General features: G+C 46.6%; 8 protein-coding genes across 8 annotated transcripts; 3 read left to right on the top strand and 5 right to left on the bottom strand.

Moving 5' to 3' along the window:
• Positions 1–1261: 1261 nt before the first annotated feature.
• Positions 1262–2458, top strand: B0H65DRAFT_543786 (coiled-coil domain-containing protein-domain-containing protein; the record flags this gene model as incomplete). The annotated part of the gene is made up of 2 exons (XM_062829251.1): positions 1262–1463; positions 1665–2458. 2 exons carry the CDS (start codon positions 1262–1264, stop codon positions 2456–2458), a joined length of 996 nt encoding a protein of 331 aa, XP_062685847.1.
• Positions 2459–4189: 1731 nt separating this feature from the next.
• B0H65DRAFT_562486 (uncharacterized protein) lies at positions 4190–5822 on the bottom strand (the record flags this gene model as incomplete). Its single annotated transcript, XM_062830203.1, has 3 exons — positions 4190–5175; positions 5279–5645; positions 5708–5822. The coding sequence occupies 3 exons, from the start codon at positions 5820–5822 to the stop codon at positions 4572–4574; spliced, it is 1086 nt and encodes a 361-aa protein (XP_062685848.1). The 3' UTR covers positions 4190–4571.
• A 916-nt stretch (positions 5823–6738) lies between these two features.
• B0H65DRAFT_14119 (uncharacterized protein) lies at positions 6739–8268 on the top strand. The gene is made up of 3 exons (XM_062820937.1): positions 6739–7694; positions 7836–7992; positions 8126–8268. The coding sequence occupies exons 1-3, from the start codon at positions 7067–7069 to the stop codon at positions 8160–8162; spliced, it is 822 nt and encodes a 273-aa protein (XP_062685849.1). The 5' UTR covers positions 6739–7066; the 3' UTR covers positions 8163–8268.
• A 464-nt stretch (positions 8269–8732) lies between these two features.
• On the bottom strand, positions 8733–10421 carry B0H65DRAFT_14210 (uncharacterized protein). Its single transcript, XM_062820949.1, has 2 exons — positions 9932–10421; positions 8733–9879 (listed from the first exon to the last, which is right to left on the bottom strand). The coding sequence occupies exons 1-2, from the start codon at positions 10168–10170 to the stop codon at positions 8778–8780; spliced, it is 1341 nt and encodes a 446-aa protein (XP_062685850.1). The 5' UTR covers positions 10171–10421; the 3' UTR covers positions 8733–8777.
• Positions 10255–11517, bottom strand: B0H65DRAFT_14204 (uncharacterized protein). The gene is made up of 5 exons (XM_062820948.1): positions 10940–11517; positions 10682–10880; positions 10546–10625; positions 10382–10405; positions 10255–10315 (listed from the first exon to the last, which is right to left on the bottom strand). The coding sequence occupies exons 1-3, from the start codon at positions 11162–11164 to the stop codon at positions 10546–10548; spliced, it is 504 nt and encodes a 167-aa protein (XP_062685851.1). The 5' UTR covers positions 11165–11517; the 3' UTR covers positions 10255–10315; positions 10382–10405.
• Positions 11518–12288: 771 nt separating this feature from the next.
• Positions 12289–13687, bottom strand: B0H65DRAFT_448531 (glycosyl hydrolase). The gene has a single exon (XM_062825906.1). The coding sequence runs from the start codon at positions 13525–13527 to the stop codon at positions 12511–12513; it is 1017 nt and encodes a 338-aa protein (XP_062685852.1). The 5' UTR covers positions 13528–13687; the 3' UTR covers positions 12289–12510.
• Positions 13688–14485: 798 nt separating this feature from the next.
• Positions 14486–18031, bottom strand: B0H65DRAFT_416024 (uncharacterized protein; the record flags this gene model as incomplete). Its single annotated transcript, XM_062824019.1, has 1 exon — positions 14486–18031. The coding sequence occupies one exon, from the start codon at positions 18029–18031 to the stop codon at positions 14486–14488; it is 3546 nt and encodes a 1181-aa protein (XP_062685853.1).
• A 1810-nt stretch (positions 18032–19841) lies between these two features.
• Positions 19842–20610, top strand: B0H65DRAFT_562492 (acyl-CoA N-acyltransferase; the record flags this gene model as incomplete). Its single annotated transcript, XM_062830204.1, has 2 exons — positions 19842–20134; positions 20191–20610. 2 exons carry the CDS (start codon positions 19842–19844, stop codon positions 20429–20431), a joined length of 534 nt encoding a protein of 177 aa, XP_062685854.1. The 3' UTR covers positions 20432–20610.
• Between the last annotated feature and the right edge of the window lie 5512 nt (positions 20611–26122).

A 26122-nucleotide genomic window follows, 5' to 3' on the forward strand; every position in this document is an offset into this window, starting at 1 on the left:
TACCCCGCAGCGTTGTTAGATCACAGCGTTGTTTGGACTTGATGGTGGAATCCGAGATGTTGGGTGGAACGAGAACAAGATGGCTAAGCCTTGACTTGGTGGACTTGAACTCTTAGTACGACCTCTTCCTCGACCGCTGAACTTGAAGGGATTGCCTTGTGCTTCCTCTATCAAGTTATCTTGATGATGATGATGATGATCTTTTTTCTGGTGGTGCAGTGTTTCGGATTAAGAAGTGGAATTGGGCGGTGAAGAACAGTCAAGATGTCAAGATGGATGGCTTTGTGTTTGAGAGTGTATGATTTTTCGAACTTTTTCGGAATTTGATGGAACGGAAATTGGGTGCACTGGGGCTTGCTGAGCAAGAGAATCGGAGGAGCCGTGAGGGCGAGTGAGCCAAACAAAAAACGGAGAGAGGGACAGCAGTGGGCGGGAAGGCTTCAATAACAGCGAGGGTCTTGCACATTATGGAAATAGCCAGATCATGTATGGCTTTGTAAATCATATCAGCGAATCAAATGCGAGGGAGTGCTGGCATCATTCGGGTCAATGACCTCCTTTCTGTGATGTTCATATGTCAACCCCCTACAGCTGCTGCTGTCACGCAGATCAGACTTAACCGTGGGTGTGAGCTGGTGGCCTTTGCAAGAGAGTGGGTGTTGCGACAAAACGACCAGTCCAGCTCACACCCACGGTTACTCATGTTGCCGGAAATAGGTATAATTGACAAAAACTGTACACAGTATGGCGGGAGCTGTTCTTTTCAAATTCCAAACACAGGTCCTATTTCCCATCTACTGAATTCGTCTCTGTCTTAAAAAGGTTGTCCAGGTTTGCACATGGCTGGTTGAGTGTTCAGCGCCCTTGGTGATGAACGGAACCCGACCCCACGGCCGTTCGGCCCCACACCGATGGCCCCTCCCGTCGGTCGACGTCACTTCATCATTTTGCATCACTTTCATTTTATCTTCTCTTCAAACACAGACACCACCCGCTGAAAAGACAAGCTGTAAGCGTATCACGGTTGCTCTTCCCATCTGACACAACCCTTCCTTAACTTCTGGCAATCATAAATCGTCAACATAATCTAACTTCACCAACGCTGCCAAATTTTTCCATCCGCGCAGACTTGTCATTGATCTTTCAGTTTTCGGTGAAAGATCGGGTGTTCAAATTCCCAAAGACAGCTATCCTCGGTGAACTTTCTCACTGAATCATCTTTCTCACCACATCATCAACAAATACAACACCGACCTTAACCATGTCACCTCGCTTCGACTCCCCACCGCCGCCCGGCTCGACAGGACATCCAGATACCGATGATGATTCTCTTTTTGCAAAGCCCCGTCCACGGCCGGCCAGGTCTTCGGCGCAAACTCGGGAGATACGAACGCGAAACCGGAGGAGGGAGTACCTAGAACGGAATCCAGGTTACTTCAGATCTACGGAACATGAACTCGCTGGTACGTTTTTTTGTTCGACGTTTCTCCTGTCTTGGAAGCTAGACACCCGTGGATAAGTCGATGACTATCTATCCCTGACTCAAAAGAGGTGGGATGTTCGGTGCCCTCCCGGTGGTCAGCTCTCGTCCATCTTATAGCCTGAACAGTCCGAACTAATATCATCACCGACGAATGACTAACTGACGCTGCTGTTGTACACAGATCCAATCTTATACGACTCCCTCATTCGGCGGTTCCAAACGCCCGCTGAACGAGAAGCAGAAAGCAAGGAGAAAGGCTACGCTCGCGTGTTAGAGGGCTCTCTGCTACGAGGGGAGGAGAAGCTTGCCAGGCTAGCGGCGGCGACAGCAACGGGTGGTAGTTCTGACTCTAACGGCGGTGAGAAAGCATCGACGCCTACGATAACCGAAGGAGAAATGGAATGGCAAAGCCAGACAACAACCGTCACGCAGGCTCCAGTTCAGACAATACCGACATTGGATCAACCACAACCAACACCCCCTTCCACAGCCACCACCTCCACAATGTTCGCCACCTTCACCACCCCAGCACAACAACCACTCCCTCGCTTTGGTTCCGGTTTCGGCGAGCCTTCTTCATCTTCTTCTTCTACGACCAATACCAACACCAACCAGACCACACCGCGTCCTCCTCCTCCCCCTCCAGAAGCGTCAACGACGACAACCAATACAGGTCTAGCAGCAACAACACTAGCACCACTAACAGGAACCGACACCCCCGCCCAAACGCGCGAAGAAGGTCAAGAGCAATGGACCGCCTTCCTCCGCGAGCGGTTCGTCCGCGGTGGAGATGAGGATTTTGATTACGCTGGGCTGGTGGACAACGATGACGAGCTGGATACCCTGGAGAGAAGGGAAGAGGAGGAGGCGTGGTTTGACGAGGAGGAACCTGATTGGGCTAGTGATGATGATGGGGAGGAGGGAAGGAGGGTTGAGAGGGTGTTAGAGGGGGAGACGGGGGTGCAGGATTTTTAGAAGAGCCTCGTGGATGGGATATGGGGAGATTGGGAGGTTGTTGGGAGGTTGTTGGGAGGTTGTTGGGGATGGGGAAGGGGGGCGGAGGGGCTGGCTGGCTGGCTGGCGGTGAAGGCTTTTGGGGGATGATGGATGGGGGTGTGTCCAGTCGTGAGGACCGCTGAGGCTCAACTACTGCTGGTCTATGGAGCCTCATCTCATGAGAGGTTGTCGGAGATTTGCCCCTGGGGGAGTCACAGGCTGACGATGAAGGCTTCGGGGCAATGAGGATGACGGATATGCCATGTCCTGTGCGTCCCTGAGGCGAGCCTCAACTACTGATGGTCGATATTGGGGGTTGTTCGCGCGAGAATCATGACGGGAGTTCTTTCGCACAACATCTCCAATGGGTCTTCACGACGGCCTGTCGCCTCGAATGGTCATCTTTTGGGGAATTGCTCTGGTGTCCTGCCGTGAGAAACGGGATGTGCTCCACGAACATCCCATTGGGTCGCTTGTGGCCTATTGCTACGGTTCACAAGCTCTAACACCTTCGGCGAAAATTTTGCACGATTCTCGTCATTCGGTGAAAAGGATATCAACTGTGAAGGGTGTAAGGGACGGACCATTGATAACCTCGGCATTGTATGGGAGGAGGGCTTGAAGCAGGTGTAACCTGATCGTCAGGCCACCCATCCACGTTCACCGTCCTCAATCAAGACTGCTGCATGGAACATCCAGCTCGATCGATGGTGCTGGGTCCATGACTGACAGACAGAATACCTTTCCATTCTGCCTGCCATACATATGTCGTCCCCACAGAAAGAGGTGCCAAATCTACACTATCTTATCCCGGCCAAACGAATCGTTTGGTCGAAAACCATTCTTGCACTTTGATTCCCCTCTTTCTCTCTGTTCGCCCAGCTGCCCAGCTGTGTCTTGGTCGACGATCTCTTTAGCCTGTTCAAGAAAAGCCTAGGAGGGAGGTGTCTTGCAAGCCTTGCCAAGTGCCCTTGCTAGCTAGCAGGGCACGGCACTTGCATTTGCAGCTTTACTAGTCCCCTTTCCTTCCGCACTATCAAATTGACGAAGGACTACTACATACGATACCGCGCTTCCCTCGTTTCCCTCGCATAGCGTATACTTGAACGATCCCGGTCAGCGTTCATGGCGTCCGTCGGAGTAAATCCTCAGCTGTCATTCGGAATCATCTCGACGGGAACGGTGTGGTGGCGGATGCGTAGGATGACCGAGGGAAAACGTTCGGTTTCGGTTATTGCGCTATTGGTGATATAATTGTCCCTGTACGATCTCACAGCTTATGTTGACTAGCTGACGAGCAATGTGGAAATCTCAACACGGGAGGCGATCGTTGGAAGCCATTGGCTTCTTATAGACATCTTACGAGCTTACCAACAAGTCTCAAGAGTGAGCGTCCAGTTGTTGCGTTGCTCTTCCGTATTATTGGTTGCAGTTTCTTATTGGATGATTCCTTGCGTTCCTTGCGTAATGGTCTGAGCAATGGTGAGGGAACATTGCAGGGAGGCTGTGCACATTGGCCACATACCGCGTATGCCACACTTCGGAAGCAACGGTATTCTAGTGGTGTGATAGTGGATGGAGGATTTGCCCCCATGGAAGCCTCGTCAACATCCTCTGAAGCTGAGCGAGCCGTCGTGTTCAGTTGTGCCGCTATGGAGAAGGATGGAAAACCTTATTGAGGGAGGATGAAGGGGAGGTGAGGAAGTATTCTATGGAAGAAAAGTGACAACCTCACTGAATTGAGACAGGTCGGAGATGTGATAACTAGACATGTGATATGTCTAAAGAAGAAACGCGATCTATTGATAAGAGTGAAGCTGCAACAGTCAAGAAGAAAAGATAACGCAAAGGACAACATAGAAAACAACAAGAGGGGGAAATGCAGTGCTAGCTGTTCGCCATCCGCTGAAGTTGACACATGTCCCAGAGCAATCCCAAGTCGTGGCGAAACAGAAACCAAACTGTAACTGTTGCAAAGAAAAGGAGATTCTTGAGTGGGCCTTGTAAAAACATAACCGTGAAAGTGTAGAGAAGAAAAATAACCAAGGAGCCCAAAGAAAGATCAACCATATACGAGCCAAAGTCGACATCTCTAAGTCCCATTCGACTGCACTTGCTGCTTCACCGGCTCTTTAAAACACGCCTCGAAATAGTACTGATCCAGCTTCTCGTGAAAATCAGGATGCACCCTCCCAATCTTCATCACCTTCAAATCATCCTCCACCGTAAACACCCTACTACAATCCAGTCTCGCCAACGGGCTGATATTCTGCTTCCCCTCCTCCATTATGACCGCGAGCGGCCCAAACACGATGCCCTCCTCGGCGTCCGGCTCCGGTGGCGGCACGCTGGTAGAGTACAGCACAGCCAAGTGCTCGCCTCTCGCTCGGTTCTTGGCTATAGATTTTGCCCCGCCGTTGACGATGGCGAAGCACAGCGAGTGGTGCAGCTGTTTGCGAATGACGACGAACCACCGGAACCGCCCGTAGGGCTTTTCGTTCAAGTTGTTGTACTCGGGGCAGCTCTCGTGGTAGGCGAGCTCGGCGGGTCGGGCGCGGAGGGAGGCCGAGTAGTCGCCGAAGGGCTCGAACCACACGGTTTTGAAGATGCGGCCTTTTGTAAAGAATTTTCGGGGTTTGTCGATTTTGAGGTACTCTGGTGAGGCGAGATGTGTCAGCTTATTCTGCTCACTTGTCCTTGGACGTATGAAGTGGAGTCAGAGGGGTGAAAAATAGGTAGGATGACTTACGTGGTGCTGGGACAGTAAGCGCTGCTGCCTGGTCGTTCGCCGTTGAGGACGAGGGGGGATCGAGCTGAGTGTCCTCCTTCTGGTACTGTGAGTATCGAAGCACTATCCCGTCTGTGGCGACATCATCGCCATGTATTCCCAATCTGCATTGATCACAATTCACCGGGTCCTTCCGATGCACGTAGTCTCGGACGCTCGCGTCTCTCACCCATCGTAGATTGACATAGGCCGTGATAGGCTTCCTATGTTTGACTGTTTTGGGTTGAAGAGCTGATTGTTGTGATAAAGGACGCGGTGATGGCTCCTTGGCAACATCATCATCACCAGGGGCAGTCGGGACTGGGAATGTCGTAACGGCTGATGCTATCTTGTCAGACGATGTTTTGTCCGTGACTTCTACAACTTCTTTGGCTGGTTCTTCTGTATGCTTGTTAGCCGTAAACTCTCTCATTGAAAACAATTGTCATGGGAATAAAAACCTTTGGGCAACGTAGACTCTGACATTGGCGTAGGAGTGTTTGTTTCAGTTCTTGGAACAGACATTTCTGAGACATCGGGACTTAATGGTAGGTGGATCCTAGCTGGGATATCCATCTCTTCCGAGCCTTCAAGGCTTAGTTGATCTCGAGGTATCCTAGTTTGCATATATATATCTGGATGAGGCGAGTTGTCAGAATCCATGTTCGTTCAATTTATTTAACAGAAGCACGTGTGCGGTTGGAAAATGATCATAAGGAGGGTCTCTGGACTAGTATTGTTTGTTTTCAGGCAGTTCAAGGTTTGGAAAGGAGAGGGTCTTCGGCAATTAGGCAATGTGTGCCAAACGTCTGCCTCATCGCGAACTTCAAATCAAAGCAAAAAACTGGGTTTCCCGGAGGCAACTACCTTTAGTTGATGTATCGTGTTGAGGATCTTAAGAACCCCCCATGATGGTGTAGCTCGGCGCCTGATGATGATATCGGTATATGGATGGCGATAACTTTCCGTTTCTCAACCTCCCAAGAATGTAGAAGTTTGGACGACTTATAACTAACGGCGAGAATGATCGCCATTCTCAAGAGCCGGCTGAGAAGAGGGAGTCCTTTTAAGGTGCATATTTTGTGGAAGGTGCAAGTCGGTACGAGGTAGGTACGTATTTCCGAGGTACATGCAGAAAACGGGTTGAAAATGTGGCTTGGCATAAGAGTTGAAACCTAGACAATTGGAGTAGAATTTGCACATCTTTCCAGCTGAAAGTCCATTCATTGAAACCATTCCCAAGTTGCATGGTTGATCAATTCAACTTACTGTACTCAGGGATGTCAATACCTTCCAAAAAGTCCAGGGTACAGACCAAATCGAGCTGCGGGATGTTGTTCAGCCTTCTCTTCCTATAAAATGGCCATCAACCCCTCCTCTGCGGCTTATACATGTAGCCTTCAAGAACTAGTGTAACGGTACTTCCTTAAATCCACAACACCATACCCGTCTTTCAGCGAAACTCTCAACTCGACGTCAAGATAGTTACGCCCTTGACACTTCATAGCTTGGCCAACCATGCGAACCATTAGCGGCAGCATCGATCCAGGATAGCTCAAGAGGCAGCCAGGCTAGCGGTCAGTCGTTGTACAAAATCAACAAACGCGCATATCAACAGTACAGGTATGAGTGACCATACGGATTCATCCCGTGGCATATGATTTATACTATACATACTTTGATCTGAGAGCTCAACGACAACACAACCATTCTCGAGTGGGAATTTGATCGATCAAGACCAAGTTCATTGTTGGTCTCAATCGGTCTTCATAATTATAATCCATCGACTTGCGACATTGCGAGTAATCACTTGTGACTAGATGGTCACAGAACCTTCGATAGAGCCTTGCCAGTTGTCCCATCTGGGTCTTGAGGCGAGCAAACTTATCAACCGGCGTAAGACGCAGCCACGCGGTTTCATCACTTCAGCCACCAGAGTTTCTTGTACACGAAGCTCGCTGTTTTCAGGAACCGGCCTCACCGGCTTGCGGCGATGCATGCGGGCTCCCGATCGGCTTCGGGTCACGGCCCGCCCCATATGTATCATGGGAATCACTTTCCAAATCCCACTATATTTCATATCCCGAATAGCTCAAAAATTCAATACCGACTTCGGAATGCAAGCCTCCAACTGCCAGCTAGGCATATATCTTGCATTTTGGGGTTGTGGCTCTCATATTACTTACAAAATGCAACCCTTCGCCAACTCCGCCTGCCTTGTGCCAAGCGAAGACTTTCGAAGTTCTCTTGAACCACGTCACAAGGGGTTAGAAGGCCAACACACTACAGTCCACCCAAACCTAGACATCAAAAAATCTACCTGGTCACTTTTCCACAAAGAAAGAGGAAAAGAAACAAATCAGAAAGGCAAGTCTTCGGAAGTCTCACCGCCGGAGAAGGACCGGAGCCGGACGAAGCTCAGAAAACTACCTTATTCAACCCGTACGTGTAAGTCAACCTCAACAAATAGAGGTAGTCTTTGCAGTTCCAAAGCAGCCTTCGGAGTCAACACAATATTTTTGTTCAGTCACCGCCGGTCCTCTTACCAGCTGACTGATTCTATTCCCCCAAATCTGAGACATAGCCTAGATCACATAGGTACCTACCTTACCTATAGACTCTTCAACACGGAACTCTGCTTCTGTCAGTTAAAGGCTTTAACCATGAGTTGCTTGTGGAAGAGAGACGAGGTTGGAAATGACTTGGAGCAAGGCTACGCTAATGGTTTGAAAGTGACATATATAAGGTATGCAGGGCGACATCCAATTCTCCCTTCTGTCTCGCCTCTCATGGTCTCTTCTTTGATCTATCTACATCCGCTCCCTTGCCTTCATTGCATGTGTTCAACGCCAATGTGTAAACTCCAGCTGAGCACTTAGGATTCTGATGCGATTGGATGCCTCATCCGACTGGTGAGCTTTCCTCCTCTCCTATTCCCTGTCCCCACCCAACCTTGCCATTTAGCCACGTCACACAGCATTTACCGTGTTTCGCTGCACGAGCGGAAGACATGATCTACATCCTCCAGCCTTATGTCCGGAAGAAATAAAAAGGTTGCAACTTTTGTTCACCGAACGGAGCCTGCTTATTGATGTAACATACCTACAAATTCATGGGTAAGGCTGACTTACGATTCCAACAAGTTAGGTATATTAATGGGGGTCTTAAGACGGCATATCACGGGTCTGTTATAGCATCGTAACCGTGAGGATATCCACACATTATCCATATACTCAGTGTGATTATACTTTTTATAGGCTATGATAAAAGCAATTGAGCATCAAGAAACATGCAATGTGCAAGACGAGGCTGTTCATGACATATGCATTACCAGCCAGCCAGCCATCTTTCTCGATAGACTCCTTTACTTTCATGTTGGCGACAGCGGTAGAGTACAAAGGGAATCAATCAACTCTGGTGTTTATGTGTTTTGCTATGTAAAGAATCAACACAACAAACCTGTGTATCACGAACAACGACCTACATCTCTCCCGAGCCTCCCTCCAACTTTATATACACCAAACACTCCACCTAAAACTCCCTATACTCAGGAGGCGGCTCATCATTCCCCTCCACTTCATCAAGCCCATAGCCACTCCCGTGTCCACCAGGAACAGCAACCGGATGCCCTTCAAGTTCAGCAGCCGGGTGCTGGGATTGCCGTTGCTGTTGGTCTCCGTTGTGAGAAGAAGAACTCCCTGCTGCACCCTCCGACGCACCACCCGCATTTTGTAAGGGCTCTTCTTCTTTCCTACCGTTAAGGCCGCCTTTGGGCTTTCTACCTTTGGAGTCAACGTGCCCTTGTCCGCCTTTAGAGTCCACACCCCAGGCATTCTCGTCCTTCTTAATGAGAGGAAGTTGCGACCTAGTGGATGAGATGGGCGGGATGGGCGGCAAGGACGAATTTCCACCGGCGGCGGCGGCGGCTGAGCTTACGCGGCGTGGGACATGGACTGCAAGGGGGAAACCGGGAGTAAAGTCATTGTTCATGCCGCCGCTGTTGTGTCCGTGTGTGCCAACAGCATGGAAGCCGAATGACTGCTGGGTCTGCTGCTGGAAATGTTGAGCTTGTTGAGCGGCATATCCGCTGTTAGTTCTTCCGGTTCTGGAGGCCATGCGGTCTACTGCTGTCGGTTTTCCGTCTTGTCCGAACGTGGTGAGTTCTTGCGCAGGTACTTGAAACAACTGTTCATCTGAGCCGTGGGAGGGGCCGTCCCAGATACCAGGGTAATAATTGTCGTTGTCAGCTTGCTGCATAGCTCTTCTCAACCTTGCCGTCTTCTGCTTTCTCCGCCGTAGCCAGAACCAGAGAATGGTTGCGAAAGTCGCGCTGACTGTTACGCTGATACCAAGGGCAATGCCGATGTAAGCACCGAGAGAAAGGGCATCGTGGCTGTCGACGGGGTAGTGGACAGAGAAGACCACGTTGTTGACGGCTGACGTAGGTGTTGAATCGTCCTCATTAGGGTCATCATCACCACCATCACCATCACTACCATTAACGCTGCCACTAGTGGTAATCGCATCATATGCAGCCACGGCTCGGGTTAGGGGCGGAACGCTTGCTGCGCTACTGAGAGGGCTCCAGCAAGGCGTTTGGCCACCGATGGCTGATGTGAAGAAGTAGTATCCGCTGTTCATCCTGTTAGAAATCTGAAGAAGATAAAGGGTCAAGGGATACCTACGCAGGGCAGCAACCACCCGAAACAGAATAGTAGTCATCGGGGCAGTCTTTGAATTTCGCCCGATAACCATGAGCCGGTTGAGGATAGTTGTCGCCACGCTTGTGTTCTATCTCAATTTCTGGCTCTACCTCAAGGTTCACCGTGGCAGGAAATGCGTCTGATGCAGAGGTCGCAGCGACTGGCCACGGGCAACACTGAGGCCGGTCGTCGTTACAGCCTTGGAAGCCGGCATAGTACATGGTGTAACCCCCGTCCGCGCTCACAAGAGTGAAATCCGTCGATGTACACTCGCCGGAAAGAAGAGATCCCGATCCTTTATAGATCGGGTCATCGAGAGTAACGAGTGGGTGATCCTGACTGATTGCATATACAACATCAGGCGTGCTATTTCCACACGATGTCAGTAACTCCTGTTCACGTTGAATAGGCCAGGGGGTCTAAATAACTTACGTGAAGCCTACGTTAACGGTTTGTCTAAGAGTTGGTCAGCACAAAGTTAAGAAAATAGCCCACGCCAACAGGAGTACATCGATAAGAAGAGAGATGGTCAAATGAAGATGGAAAGGTAATGGAAAGCCATTAGAGACGGGAGACAGCAAGAATGTAAGGAGAACCTACGGCTGTGACATCTCAGCCATCACGGACGGCGGAGGGGTGTCTCCACACCAGTTATGGTACCAATCCAGTTGCCAACCTGGACGAGTGATGTTAGCTGACATTTCGCGGCTAACATGTTACAAAACTACTCACCGTCGCCGCCATATCCATCATTCCAACAATTGGGGTCGTCATTCTCGGCTTGAGACATGCACTTGAAGAACTTCTTCGCATGCTCGCAGAAGCAACCCCAGGTACCCGCCGTCATTCCCCAGGTATTGACGACGGTGTTGTGTTGGCAAGTTTGATCCCCGCGCATGTAGGGACCAGCGCAGGAATAGAATTGGTTGGCCTAGAGGGAGTTGTTAGATTGTCCAGCGGTATAGAGAGAGAGACTGGACATTCACATACATGACATGGCCTAGATACTGCGCCCCAGCCTTGTCCAATGTCTTGTGCTGGCCAACGATCAGGGGGGAAATCTTCTGGCCAAAAGTCTCCTGGCCGCCAAAAATCTGTCTGACGGGGCTTCAGAGCGGCGTCATGGTGGCTGCCCGGCAAGGTTGACGTTGCCGTTGCCGTTGACGGTGTAGGTGAAGCTGCGGGCAGCAACGCGATGGCAGATGTAACTAACATGGCATGCGAGTTAAGACCTAGATGAGAAGAAAAGACATATCAAAATTGGAGATGTCTGGCATCGTCCAAGTTTTGTAGCGTTGCCGGGGTGAGAGTTGTTTGCAGGTCTCTCAAACTCGTGAAGAACGGACATTGTTCAGTTTTGATATGGAAGCATCCAAACTCCTCGAAACTCAAGTGGTGTGGCTGAGGCAATCTTGACATCGGATGTCAAGCACATCAAACCTGGCACTCGAAAGGCAATGCAGTGTTGCTGTTGGAGTTGGCACGCCACAGTAGACGCGAGGTTGCTGCAGAGGCTACCGCCATTACACCTTTTGCTTCGTCGCGATGAAAAGGAGGTCTCGATATCCGTTCCAAGCATGGTATGAGAGATTGAACCGTCTAAAGACATGGGCACTTGTTAGCCATATGGAAGCCCTTGTATCTGTGCAGACCATGATAGATTCTTTCTCGGGGCTCTGAGCTGGTCAACTCTTTGCTAAACGTGAGCGTGAGAATGAGTACGATGAGCTGGATTTCAACTCGTGAGTCTCGATGGCATGATGGATGCATTTGCTGGCCTGGTGATGTCCAGCACATTAGTGCTTCTGCAAGCCGATCTGCCGATGGCCATAGCATAGCCCTATTCGGATAGGATCGCGAAAGGCACATGTATGTAGTTGTTTGCAGTTCCTTTCAGAAGAGAAACCGAGGGATTCAAGATGTCACGGGGCTATGATCCCAGATGAGGTGCCTTGGGGTTCGAGTACCGTATAAACTCGCGAAATTGAGATCCGGGAAGGCGAGGAATAGGCAGGGTTGAAGGTGTAAAAAGGCATGCAGCCCACAGTTCTTGGTGAGATGTTGTTTGGGAGCATAAGTTGTTTGGAGGAGGAGTTGAGGTAGCGGCAGACATCTCGTGGTCTTTTGATAAGCACTCTGCGGTTGCGGCGCCACTTCCTTTTCTGGGTTGTCTCTCCTTTCGGTTCTTCATTCTTGCCGACGCTTTCCTGCGTTCTTTCCAACTCGTTGTCAGAGACCGCGCTACTGTCGTCACGGTGGCTGTGGCTGGAAGTCAATACGAAAGGCGATGTGACGCCGAGCGGGGACCGAACCGTTCATCACACCACAGAAAGACAAGCTACACTCTCAGTAACTTTCGCTGAGAAACAATCAATTGCGCCTTTTTCACCAGGACATGACCATCTAATGGCCGAAATCACCATGTAAACCCGAAACCCTTCGAGCATACGGTCGTGAGTTGACGAGCCTCATGTAACCTGGCTATGTCCGAATGCAATTTACGATACAAAAGAATATGTACTTATCCAAGCCTGATGACTTTCACCCTCCCAATCACCATTTTAGTACTTCCCCTCCGGTTTCTCCCCATGAATCCTCCCCTCCCCATCAAAGAAGATCTCCTTAACCTTCACACTCCTCAAATGATCCACCCCCTTGCTCAGTTCACAATCATGATGGAACAACCACCACCTATCACTCTTCTCCGGGAACTCCACAATAGAATGATGCGTCGTCCACCCCAGCACCGGCTCCAGGATCCTTCCACCGTAGGTAAACGGCCCATACGGCGAATCTCCCACGGCGTAGCACAGGAAATGCGTGTCGCCCGTCGAGTAAGAAAAGTAGTACTTCCCCCGCCTCTTGTGCATCCACGCGGCCTCGAAGAAGCGGCGCTCGTGGTCGTCCGCATCCAGCGGCTCGCCCGTCTCGGGCGCCAGGATGGTCACCTCGCGCACTCCACCTCCTTCGTCTGACGCAAACTCTAGCATGTCCTGCGTCAGCTTGCCCACGCGAGCTCCCAAGGACTTGACGCCCTTGCCCGTGGGTTCCTTGGGCCCTTGCCACTCTGCGTCAAACACGTTGTTTCCTCTCTGGTAGCACTGCAATTGGCCACCCCACAGTCCACCAAAGTACAGGTACGCTTCACCATCATCATCATCCACAAACGTAGCCGGGTCGATCGAAAAAGACCCCTTGATCGGCTCCGGCTGCGCGGTGAACGGGCCCTCGGGCTTGTCACCCACCGCCACACCGATGCGGAAGATGCCCTGCTTGTCCCGCGCGGGGAAGTAAAGGTAGTATTTGCCGTCTTTAAAAGCGGCGTCGGGAGCCCAGAGCTGCTTGGAGACCCAGGGGATGTCTTCGGTCTTGAGGACGATGCCGTGGTCGGTCACGGGACCCTGGGGGTCGAGGGACGGAGTGGAGAAGACGTGGTAGTCGGCCATGTCGTATTGGTCGCCATTGTCGTTGAACTGGATGTCGGTCTCGCGGTCGTGGGAGGGGTAGATGTACACGCGTCCGTTGAAGACGTGGGCGGAGGGGTCGGCCGTGTAGATGTTTGTGATTAGGGGCGCCATTTTGACTTGTTGTCTTTTTGTTCGTGTGTTTTGGTTGTGATCTTCGCCCGTGTAAGAGGGTGGGGTAGGTAAACAAACGAACGGTTTTGTCGCGGGGGAAAGTTGGGGTAACTCCTTTCTGTGCGGGGTAAGGAAATGCGGGGGGAGAACCGCTGGGGTAAATGGAGTCAAGAAGATGAGTACAAAGTTTGGATGAGATGATGCGAAGGCTGGAGGAGAAAAAGAGGAATATATCTTAACTTGAGCCGGATATTTGGGTGGTCTTCTCCATCATCATCACCACCACCATAACAGGTTGGATCTCGGGCCATGAAGCCGAATGACAAGACCATGTGGGGATGCAGGTTTCATTCCATGTGGAGGGTTACCTTTTTCCTATTTATCCCCATTTAACCGTGACGCCAGTGGCCCGGACAAAGAGCCGGTTCGCCGTGCTAGGCGCGCCGAGCAAGTCCCCTCATTCGCGAATTGGCCGCTCCAAGGCGGAGTCCCACATGGTCCATCTCCGCCATTGTGGTCTGCGTGGTCTGTTCAGTCTGGGAGAAGCGGGAGAAGTTGGTTTTCTGGATGAATTGCGGGTGATCATGAGGGGAAAGTAGCCGAGATTCGTTCGAGAGCTGGGCTGAGCTGGGGTGGAGGAGACACCATCCCCGGATATCTTGTGCGTCTGGAAGTAGCGTGTTAATTTATCATGAACGACCCAGGAAACAAGTCATGTTGAAGCAGCAAAACCCACATCCATTCAACACCCTGAAACACCCTGCAATATCATGTTCCTACTTTATTCTGTTCTGTTTATGTGGGTTATATATGTGTCGTGTCATTCAACAGTCGTGATATATACGCAAAACAATTGATCCGGCCAAAAAAAAAATCATCAAGTCATATCAAGTCATATATCCATCCCATCCCCCAAAACCCTCCAAAATCCCCCTTCTGCAAAAAAAAAACCAAAGATTCAAGCAGCATCCATAACCCCCGCCCTCAATTTATTCAGCGCATCCTCATACTTCCCCGGGCTATGATCCGTCAACATTGACGTCCCAAACCTGACCTCCCTAAACCTGTGCTCCACATCCCTAATATACTTGAGTACAATCCTCTGCGCCGGCCTCCCCAAATGCCCTTCCTCTCCATCCAACAAAAACGCATCCCTTCTCAGCACTCTGGTACTCTCCACCACAAACACCTCCCCTGGGGGCAAAAGTTTATGGCTCATCATACTCGCCCTCAACACTTTTAGGGCGGCGTAGGCCCATTGGTCGTCGTCTGAGAATTCGGGGGCCGTGTTGCGTCCTCTGTCACCGCCGGCACCTGGTGGTGACGATGAGAATGATGCATCACCACCACTGCCAGGATAATACTGCGACGACTGATTCCCCCCGTACCACTTATCCGCAATCCCCGTCTGGAAAGCCTCCCAAATCCGCTGGCGCACTTCGACTTTGGCTTCATTATTATCCGTCTTGAACGCCAGCGCGACCGCCTGGAAATCATGCAGCACTCCAAGAGATAGGTAAGGAACCATGTCGTTTCCATTGACGATGCTGGTGATCAATCCTCTTGTAGCCTTGCACAGCGATGCAGACATGGTACTCGGCGGGCCGTATGCATACACGTGGACGGGCCGGCCCGAGGGTAAGCAGACGTGCCTCGGCGGTTGAGTAGCAGCAAACCCGTTGAGCAAAGAGTCGCCTAGCAGGTGCGTGTGCGGATCAGCTGACGTGACGAACGAGGTCGAGTTGCACCCGGGAGCAGGTTCCGAGAGCATGACGCCCAACAAAGCCGTGACGCCGCCGCCGAGGGAGTGGCCGGTGAGCACGAGGCCGTAGTCGGGGAATTCTTCCAGGGCTTGTTTGAGCGTGTACAGCACGCGGCCGTCGCCGCCATACAGTAAACGCTTGGCCGAGGCGTGGATACCCTTGTGCACTTTGTAGGCCTTGCCGCGCCAGACGAGGTCGTCGTAGTCGCACGTCATGTCGGCCAGGACGTCCTCGAAGCCCAAAGTGCCGCGGCAGGCGAGCACCACGGCTTTGGAGTCGTGGTCGAGACTGATGTAGTGCACTAGGGGCACGCCCGTGTTGGTTGACCCGGTCCCGTCGGATCCGCCTTGAGGGTCGACGAAGGAGGAGAGCAGAATGCTGCCGGCGTCGGATTCGGTGTGGTGCGCGAAGGAGCGAAGTTCGTGGTGGGTCTCGGTGTCTAAGGCGCGCAGGATGGGCATCTCTTTGGCGATGCCGAGCATCTTGAGGAAGTTGGAGCCGTACGAGGCCGAGGCGAAACGCATGAAGCGGGTGATGTTGCGGAGGAGATGGTATTTGGGAAATATGCCTTCCACCATGCCGGCTTGGCGCAGTTCTCGCAGTGCTTCTGTGTTGCTGAACGCGCTTTTGTGCGGATCCCGGTAGGGGATGAGGGACGATGTTGATTCGTGTGGGAGGGTATAGATGCTCGGTGTGTATCTTGACTTTACCCGTCTCGGGTTTCTTGGTGATGGGAGGCCGTACGGGTGGGAGAGGGCAGGATCGGATAATCGAGGGTTGACCAGTGAGCCGACATCTTCGTCGTCAGTTTCGATTGCGCACGGCGAGGAAGGCCTGGAGTGAGAGATGGAGTACGATTCGGTTTGCGAATATACTGAGTCGCGGCGACTCTCATGAACCGAAATATAACTCGTCCGCGATGGAGGCCGTAGGTATGAAGACCTCTCAACGTTTTTCCTCCCGAGGCTACTCGAGCTGCTCTTCGGAGATACCCCAGGTTCCTCTATCCTAGGGATCGAAGCGGAAGACTGGCGGGGAGTTGGACGGGAAGAAGCCGAAGGACGATGAGGAGCAGAAGGCCGGACAGGACTAGGTAAAGCAGACTTGTACTTTGAAGGTTCAGGCTTGGTCAACCTTGTACTGCTAGAACTTTGACTTGACTTCTTCTTGCGTGACGGGGTATCCGAATCGGCATCATCTCTGCTAAAGAACTTCCGAAACCCGCTCTTCTTCTCGACTGGTTTCCTTTTCGACTCGGCATCCTCCCTGCTTCTCGACGACAGAAAGCGACTGCCAGATGCCCGCGATGCTGCCATTTCCTGACGCTTGTTTGACGAGGAGGCTGTGGGTGGTATTCGAGGTCGCTTCTGGTTTGCCGCGTTCTCGCTCCGCTTCTTGGGCATTTGAAGTGACGGGATGCGACTCTTGGAAGAGCTGGAGGCAGCTGACGCGGAAGAGCCAGGACGGGGAATAGCAGAATCTGGCGTGTGTTCTAGCGACTTGGTCGGTACCGGAGGTAAGGCGTCAACTGTTGGCAATGAGGCCTGCGACATGGTGTCGTCAGTGTCGCCCAGCTGCTCGACGTATCCGGTTACTTGGCTGATATCCCCATCCTCCTTGGTGATGGAATACCTTCTCTCCTGGTTGCGATTCAGCCGGTACACAACACGACAGGCATGTGGGCTGTGGTCCGCCGCAACCTGTGTCTGTGGGGAGACTTGACGGGTGTTTCTGCTCTCCTCAATGAGTTCAACTCCAGGTGGCGGGGAGACGGGTATGTCGTGTATCGGTCCTTGAATGTCGACGGTGATTGTTTTTGTGGTGTTTATCTTGGTGGTGATGGAAACCTTGGCGTTGTCGCCGAGTGATTTGATTATTTGGTTTTTGATCCTTTCTTCTGCATCTTCCTCGCTATCGTGTGCGCCGCTGCCGCTAGTGGGAGACAAGTCCTCTGTGAACTCACCGTCATGTACACCATAAACACTCTCCTCGCGGACGTCGACCCGCATACCATCACTGAGAACCACGACATCCCAGATGACCTCTTCGATCTGAAGCGCCCGCGTCTCCTCCTCAAGCGATCGTCGACACCATCTCTGCAAATATGCCATGCCGCAGAGTCCAAGCATCAGATCCAGAACTCCCACTTGTTCGCCTTGTGCGCCAGTAGCTGGATTTTGAAACTCCCTTCGTATAAGCGTGATGATGCTGGCCATGGCGCGAGAAGAGTCAGTCGACCCGAAGAACTGGTCCAAGGTGGAAAGGAGAAGTTGTGAGGACTCGGAGAACATGGCAATGGTTGTTCCCGTCACATGGAAGCCGGTTGTTGTCCAAAAGAGAATCTGACTCATGGTCCGGTGTAGGTTCTCCAAGCTCTTTTCCAGCATATTCTCGGCCTCCTTTCTCCCATGTTCCGAAGAAGAACGTGCAATCGCGTCTCTGCCAGCCCTGCCGAGGATTCCTTCGAGGACAAAACGGCCCATCTCCAAGCTAGATAAGGTGGTCATCTTGGCAGCGTCGAAGCCATAGCCGGTCAAGAGGGTGCCTACCCGGAGGGCAAGACTGGTTGATCTTGTTGCGAAGCTGACGGCCCGGGCCACGGGAGAAGGGAGAAGGGTGCTTCCGGGACTCGAAGGAGCAAGTTCCTGGAGCTGGGACGTGATGGAGTCGTCCGGGACGACAGCCAACCTAGCTCCCTCATAATCTTCGGTGTCTTCAACATCAAACGAAGAGAAATCCATCGTGTATGAGTGTTATCGAGGAGAGGTTTTGGCCGAGTGTTGTGGTGTGCGTATGGATTATCGTGCTCGAGTTTTGTTATCGTGCTATCGGACTCCAACAACCATGGCCGTCACCCAACCAAAGGGGCTAACAAACAAAAATGATGGTTAAACAGACGTGCAGATAGGGATGAATGAATGACAGAACTCTAGGTATATGTGAGCAAGATGGGCTGAATCAACAAGATGTTTTGTTCAGGCATAAAAAGAGATGACATGTCAACGACAAGGCAGTCGATGGGGGGCGAGTACCTGAAACATAGCCAAAAAGCTATGAGTCGAAGGTACCTGCCATCCACATCCTACCCCGGTGACCCCAGGGCCCCATTATACAAGATGGTCGGGTGGCGGCATGGACGAAAGAGTTTCCGTTTGATGGTGGATCAGTCCAATGGATAACAGTGATGGGGATAAAGATGCGGGTACAGGGGAGACTAACAGACGGGAGCGCAGGTTCTAGCATGTGATGCACAGATGGCGGTCATCTGCCTGTTGATAGCATCAGAGGGCATCAATGGTCATCGACCTTGAACCCTCCAATTCTTTCTTCTAACCAGTAGTAAGGCAGCTGCAACTGTCAAGCGAGGCCTAACCCCGCGCTGCACGACATCAGAGTAACCTGTTCCTGGAAGTTGGGCAGCTTTTGATATTAGACCATGTTAGTCATTGTTACGGTAGGGTTTGTCATGTCTGGGGCGAGCATGCGAGGACCCCTGGCACGTTGAATATAGATGTTAGTCGAAGCATCAGAAACACTGCTACGTGAACAGTTGGAGCCTGGAGGGAAGTCGAACAGAGTAGAGGTAGATCTGAGCCAAGCAATAACTGAAAGCTGAGGCTTTTCTTTGTTTTGGGCACCCCTTTTGCCCCTCAGTCCTTTCCCAACAGTTTAGCTGTCAGCCCACTTACTCGTCAGGGCTACAAAATCGCCGTCTGGCTAGTGGCGACGAGTATACCATTGTCGAAGTTGTGACGTGACGTTCAACGTTGAAGAGGAGAATGACGGGAGTTCGAGATAACACACACCGCTCATCTGCACTCTGCAACTGTCCCGTATGGGATGAAAATAATCTGCAGTCCCCCTGCTTGGTTTTACCTCTTATGTATTTCTGTGTTCAGTCGCATGTCTTAAGAGACTCCCGTTAGCATGGCCGGCCCGTAGAGCTGCTGTTGTGGCCATTGATCCGAAGAAATTATTGGTGGCATGAAACAGGGCTGAAGTATGCCCCATCAATTGAGAAGGCGGGGGCCGCGGGGCAGCTACAGGCCAACCGCCAAGCAGGTCAGCTCCCGATACCTCTAGCGGTCCATCGCGACTGTACAGCTGAGTGAGGTGCATTGGCAGGTGAGAACCCAAAGCTTCAACATCCCATTGCGCCGCCGACTTGATTTCTTTGTTGGCGCTTGCGATACTACTTACCTTTTACTCATTCAGACGACGATTGTAAAGATTGCCGGGTTTGCAATTGCTGGTGTCAGTCCCGTGCCTCGTGTTGTTGTTGTTGTTGTTGTTGTTGTTGTTGTTGTTGTTGTTGTTGTTGTTGTTGTTGTTGTTGTTGTTGTTGAGTCCATCCCCACCACTGCCTGCTTCGGCTACTCCCGCCCGCTGAACATCATCAAATAAGCGAATAGCGAGAGGACAAGTCAACAATCCACCACCTGTTGTTCTCTCTCTCGTCGAGCTCCCAATCGTTTCGCCAACTTGCGAGAACCAACAACAGACCGACGACATCCAAACGAAACGACTTCCAAACATCATCATACCTCCGCAATGGCCGAACAAAAAGAACTGTTCTCTGCCGATCTCCTCTCTCCCGAGGTGCAATCGGCCCTGCCCGAGGGCTACAAGCTGCGCGCGCTTCGCCCGTCCGACTATGACACGGGTTTCCTCGACTGCCTTCGCGTCCTGACCACGGTGGGCGACATCACAAAGGAGCAGTTCCAGGACCGCTACGACTGGATCTCGCGACAGGACGGTGGCTACTTCATCCTCGTCATTGAGGACACCAACAGCAGCCCACCCAGAGTGGTCGGCACCGGCGCGCTGTTGGTTGAGCGCAAGTTGTGAGTTTGCCCTGTCTTTCTGAATCAGCAGTTGACTGACATGTTCGGTAAAACAGCATCCACAATCTCGCGTCAGTCGGACATATCGAGGACATCGCCATCGCCAAGGATCAGCAGGGCAAGAAGCTTGGTCTCCGTATGATCCAGGCGCTGGACTTCATCGCCCAGAAGACGGGCTGCTACAAGGCCATTCTCGACTGCAGCGAAGCCAACGAGGGCTTCTACGTCAAGTGCGGCTTCAAGAGAGCGGGTCTGGAAATGGCACATTACTATCAGAGCACAAAGAGCAAAGCTTAGGATGCCCTTACCTGTTGAAATTCGAAATCATCATCTTCTTTTGTTCCCGACTACAGTATGGAATGCTGACCTCTTTGCGGATGCGGCTTGGAGTGTGATTCGTTTGTTGTCGAAGCTTCCTTCAGCTGTACTCGGATCCGGCACAAACGACGTCGGCTGATGACGCCACCCGAGACATGGTGAATCTTTGGCCGTCGCTATGTTGACGATGACATAGGTAGTAGCTCTGAGGATCTCGAAAGGGATCGCATTACGTCCACATTACCGCTCTTGTAAGACCTCGTGGACCTCTTATATCCACTGACCCTCAAGTAGGTGTGTATACGGCGTACAGGTGGTGGGTGAAGTTGGGCACTTCGGCTGCCTTGGCCATGGCGGCAGCAGTCAAAGTCAATCGGGCATCCTTTAATCGGCACATGGGCGGCGGTTCGGTTTATGCAACAATAACAGAAGCTCCAGATATCTTGACCTTCGATCAACAGCAACAGCACCTCTACATTTCCTCTTGGGATGTGAGACCCTTTTACGTCCCCATTTGTTGATGAATTGCAACCTTGTCTCTTCATTTCGGATGTGCCCCTGGTTTGTAGGCGGTGTTCCTGGATCCTCACAGACGGCTTCATCCAGGGCTGCCAGGGAATGCGATCCGGGGTGGGTAACGGGGGGCACCAAAAAGGTCCGTGCATACTCCACTTTTCTTAAGCCGAAAGTACCGGCTGTACAGACCTAATAGGCACGTTCATAAATATAAATTACAATTACGCATCCGTCACGCATATTACGTATATATGTAAACGGAAAGAATATTTATACATTGTCTTATATATATATAATATGTGATAATGTTTATAATATTCTAACGAAACGATACAAACCAACGCGATATAAAGTATAAGACAACGCACGCAATATTAGCTATAAAACAACGCAATCCCATTTCCTAGTCTAAATCCTCTATTCTCTCCGCTCTCCCCTAATTCTCTCCGCTCTCTCCCAATTCCCTATCCGGTCCCTCTCTATTCTTCTACTATTATATATAGAATATATAATTAATAATTACCAATAATTCCCTCCCTTTCCCCTTACTTCTTTATAAGTAATAAGTTAATATTCCTATTAAACGTAGCTCTCTTATTATTACTTTTCGTTTACCTAGGTTTATAAATAGTAGGGACCTAAATACTATTAATATATATTCCCTATATTATTTTTAATAATAAATAAAAACTTACCTTATATTTCTTAACCCTTAGAATATATTAAGTAATGTTTTTAGCTTTATTGAACGTTTATTAGAGAGAGAGGGGGAAGAATAACTATTTTATTTTAACTACCCTCTTTATACCTAATAATTAAGGAAGCAATTTTCTCCTTTAAAATATAAAATTTAATAGGGGTAACTAAATTTTTTTCTAGCGCTTAACCTTTACCCTCCTTTCCCTATTCCTTTTACTCCTCCTCCTAATTCTAATTAATTTAAGGGAACAGAAGGGGGAAGTTAGGTTAAAAGGGCAGAAAGGGGAAATTAGGCTAAAGTAGAAGAGAGCGGTTAATTTAAAGTAAATTAGGGGGATTTTATTATAAATTAATATATATATTAATTATATATACGAATTAAGAGGATTTATAATAATTTTAGGATTAATGTAATTATATAAGGGACAGGTGTTTAAGAGGGGTTTACTTAATAGGATAAGGGCAAATTCGTTATAATATAAGCCCTTGCTATATTCCGTCTATAAATAGGAAGTATTAATATTATATATATATATATAGTAGGTATAGGAAGGGACTTATATAATATCAAAAAAGTATATTATAAATATTTTTAAAAATTTAATTACGCTAAATAATCTTTTTTATTTTTTAAGCAATCCCCTATATAGTTTAAGCGGATTTTAGAGCGCGGTAAAAGACTACGGTACGCTATTATCGGGTTAAAACATATCGAATTAAAGTACTAAGAGCGCTTACTATTAATAGAATTAATATATAAGGAATATAAGTAAAAATATATATATTTACAGCCTAGTTGAATTTTACCTAAAGTATAGGGGCCTCTATCGGTTTTAGCTATAAATCCGTAATATTATATATAAAGATGCCAGCGGAATTAAAAGAAAATTAATAAAATTCTTAAATATATTTTAATATATATTTACTATATTGTAATTTATATTGTAGGGCTCTTGGTAAAAGAATATCCGTATTATTTATGACTATTAATAATAACCGGGTAAATACTATTATTAATTTTCGAAATAATATACTTCGGATTCAAGGCTACATCTGTATCTTCTTACGTTAATTCGAATTTCTTACTGGCTAAAACTTATTAATATATATTCAATATATATAAAGGAAAAAAACTTTACTAGCATTAACTTTAACCGGGTTCCAACCCGGATTAGAATATTACGCCAGGTTATAAAAGTATCCGAATTAATCGTATAGGTTTACTATGTTAAAAATATTTCGGTATACTATTATTATAATATTAGTATATATTTCGTATATAAGAGTGAAATATTAAGTAGAAAGAGGTTAATACTTACAACTTTCATTAATAATAAGGCTCCTTAGCTACTCGTTGATACGCTCTATTCCTCCTATTTTAATTCGCTTACTATATCCTATATTTAAATTAAAATTAGTTTTAATTCAAAGTAAAAGAAAAAAAACGTATAGAATATTAAGGATTATATTAATATAAATAATATAGTTACTTTAATACTAATAATTGATTATTTACGTTAGGGTTTAGAAAGCAATTTGTAATATTATTATAATAATTATATTAAAGGTTAGAAAAAACGTCCTTAAAGGAGGGAAGTTAAATACCTTACCGATTATAATATAGGAAATAATTAAAAGGAAAGGAAAGTAAAAGAAATAAATTTATAAATAGAAATTAGTAAATAACTCAACGATCTACTCCGTTTTTATCCTAACTATCGTAAATTTACGTATTTATATTATATACTGACCTTATATTTCGTATAAACTAATAAATAAATAAAAATAAAGCTATTAAATTTCATCTCAAATATTGAAACAATATATATTTCTAATCTACTTTACTTTAATATTACTATTCTTTTGATATCTTATAAATTCTAATCCGCTGTACTTCAATTTTACTATTTCTTCAATATTTTCTAAATTCTTTATAGTATAATAATAAATAATAATATTTATACATTTATATTAACTTTATATATAAACCTTTAAATAATATAAATACCTCTATATATATATCTTATATATAGCCATATATATAAAAGGTCAAATCCAACCCAATTGAGGTTATACTTAATTAGGACTAAACTCACCTCTCGAATTAGATTTAATTAACTTAGATTTAGTAATAGCAAGTCCTAAGAGTAAATAAATAGATTTAACCTCTAGTAAATCCAAATTAGTCCGATAATAATATATAAATCGGACTCGGGACAATCCTCCTACGTAACTAATTTCTTATAATGATTATCATTAGGTTAATTATTAATCTAATATTACTTTTACTATATTAAACTTAAATTTCCATTATCTAACAATATAAAATATTTTATATATATACCTCATATATACTTATATATAAAGCACATATATAATTCTATTATCTATATACTTTAAATAAAATAATTAATTTACTATAATATATTTTATATATAATATAAGAATTTATAATAATTTTAATCCTTATTTTTCAATATTACCAAGATCTATTACAAACTTACAAATGTAGATACTATTATATCTATATATAAATATATATAAGAGCATATATATACTATATATATATTACATATATAACTTACGTATTAAATTTTAATATTTATATACTTTAAATAATATAATTTATTATTCCTACTTATTTATATAACTTATATACAATATAAAAATTAAAAATAATTCCAATAGTAATTCTTTTATTATAATTAAAATCTATTTTAAATTTATTATTCTAAATACTCTTATACATATATGTAAATATATACAGGGGAATATATATACTATATATGTAATATATATATATATAATATATATATTTATATAAATAAGGAAAAAATCGTAAATTTCCTAAATATATTAGGCTTTTACTATTTACACTCATATTAAATTATAAGGACGCAAAGTTATTTTATATACTACTAATATATATTTGAACTTTTTTAGAAAGTAATAACTTATTTTTTATAATAACGATTTTATTATTAATTCTCGCCAAATTCAATCGAAAATTTTACTTCAAAATAGTTTTTATTAAAATTAATTCAAAATTCCACCTCCCAAAAACTTCTATTCAAATTCATTTCCAATTTCACTTCTAATTCCCTATTAATACCAATCTATTTAATAATTTAAAACTCCATCCCGAAACTACCCTTCACTCAACCACCTAAAAACTTTCACATATAAATAATATATATTTAAAAATTAAAAAACGAAAATAATTTTACATCCAATTCGGACTCGTCCTCAATAATAGCCTATATAGCTTAAACGGATTCTATAATAACCGCAACATATTTTACAATATAGGTATCTTTCTACTAAATTTCCTATTCTATACAACGGAAAGCGGGGCCAGCATACAATACAATATTAATCTCTATATAAATAAAAACATCAGTACTAAAACCTTATCGAAATATTTTTTATTATTTAATAAATTAAAATATATATACAAAGGGGGCTATATAACTTTCTATAAAAGGGAGGCCTATAATAATAACCTTAATAGCACACCACTCCTTCTTCTATACTCTAATACGTAAGTAGAGAAATGCATTCTAAACGCAATAAACTATAATAAAGAAGGCAAAGGCCAGGTAATAATTATTATAATAGCCAGAATTTTAATACTGGTTACAAACGGCAAAAAGAATAATATAAATACAATCGGCACTACACTTTATACATAGTATATACTTAATAACTATAGCCAGAGTAAGGACTTCGTCGGCCTTATTCTATATATTAAATATATATTAATATGATAATAATAAAAATTATAAAGGGAACTTACTACCACCTCCAAAGATTTAATTTTAACCTCGGCTAAATCGGACTTCTTCTATTAATAAAATTTATAATAATTTTAATACTTATTATAAATGTTTTATAAACGCCTATTACTGTCACGCGTGGCCAGGGATGGGTACGGGTGCAAGGACTATACTACCCTAATGGCTAACTTGGACTAAAGACAAGAAGTTGAGGAAAGAAGGAAACCCCAAAAGGGAAGGCTAGAGAAGAAGGACTGGGTTTTATACCCTGAACTCTGGGAGGGAGCCAGGCCAAGCCCAGAACCTGAACCATCTGAACCAAACCCGTGAATGGAAGCCACCCGTGAATGGAATCCATGACGACTGGTGGTGCCAGCCGTCACAATTACGCTAAATAATTATAGTTAATAATAGCTGGCTATAACGGCGGCCAAAAGAAGCCGGAGTACAACCGCTAAAGGGGTTAAAGGAAAATATAACCAAATTAATATTATCTATTATAATATATATTACTAGTGAATTTTAACTAATCGACTTCGTATTATATTAATAAAATAATAATTTTATAAAAGTAAACATATTTATAATATAAAGTGAAACTTACTATTATTTAAAAACAATATAATATACATTAAATATACGTATATAGGAATATATAATAGCGCTAGATAATATTACT

The sequence above is a fragment of the Neurospora tetraspora genome, assembly GCF_033439725.1.
Source record: "Neurospora tetraspora strain CBS 560.94 chromosome Unknown B0H65scaffold_1, whole genome shotgun sequence".
NCBI classification, from domain to species: Eukaryota; Fungi; Ascomycota; class Sordariomycetes; order Sordariales; family Sordariaceae; genus Neurospora; species Neurospora tetraspora.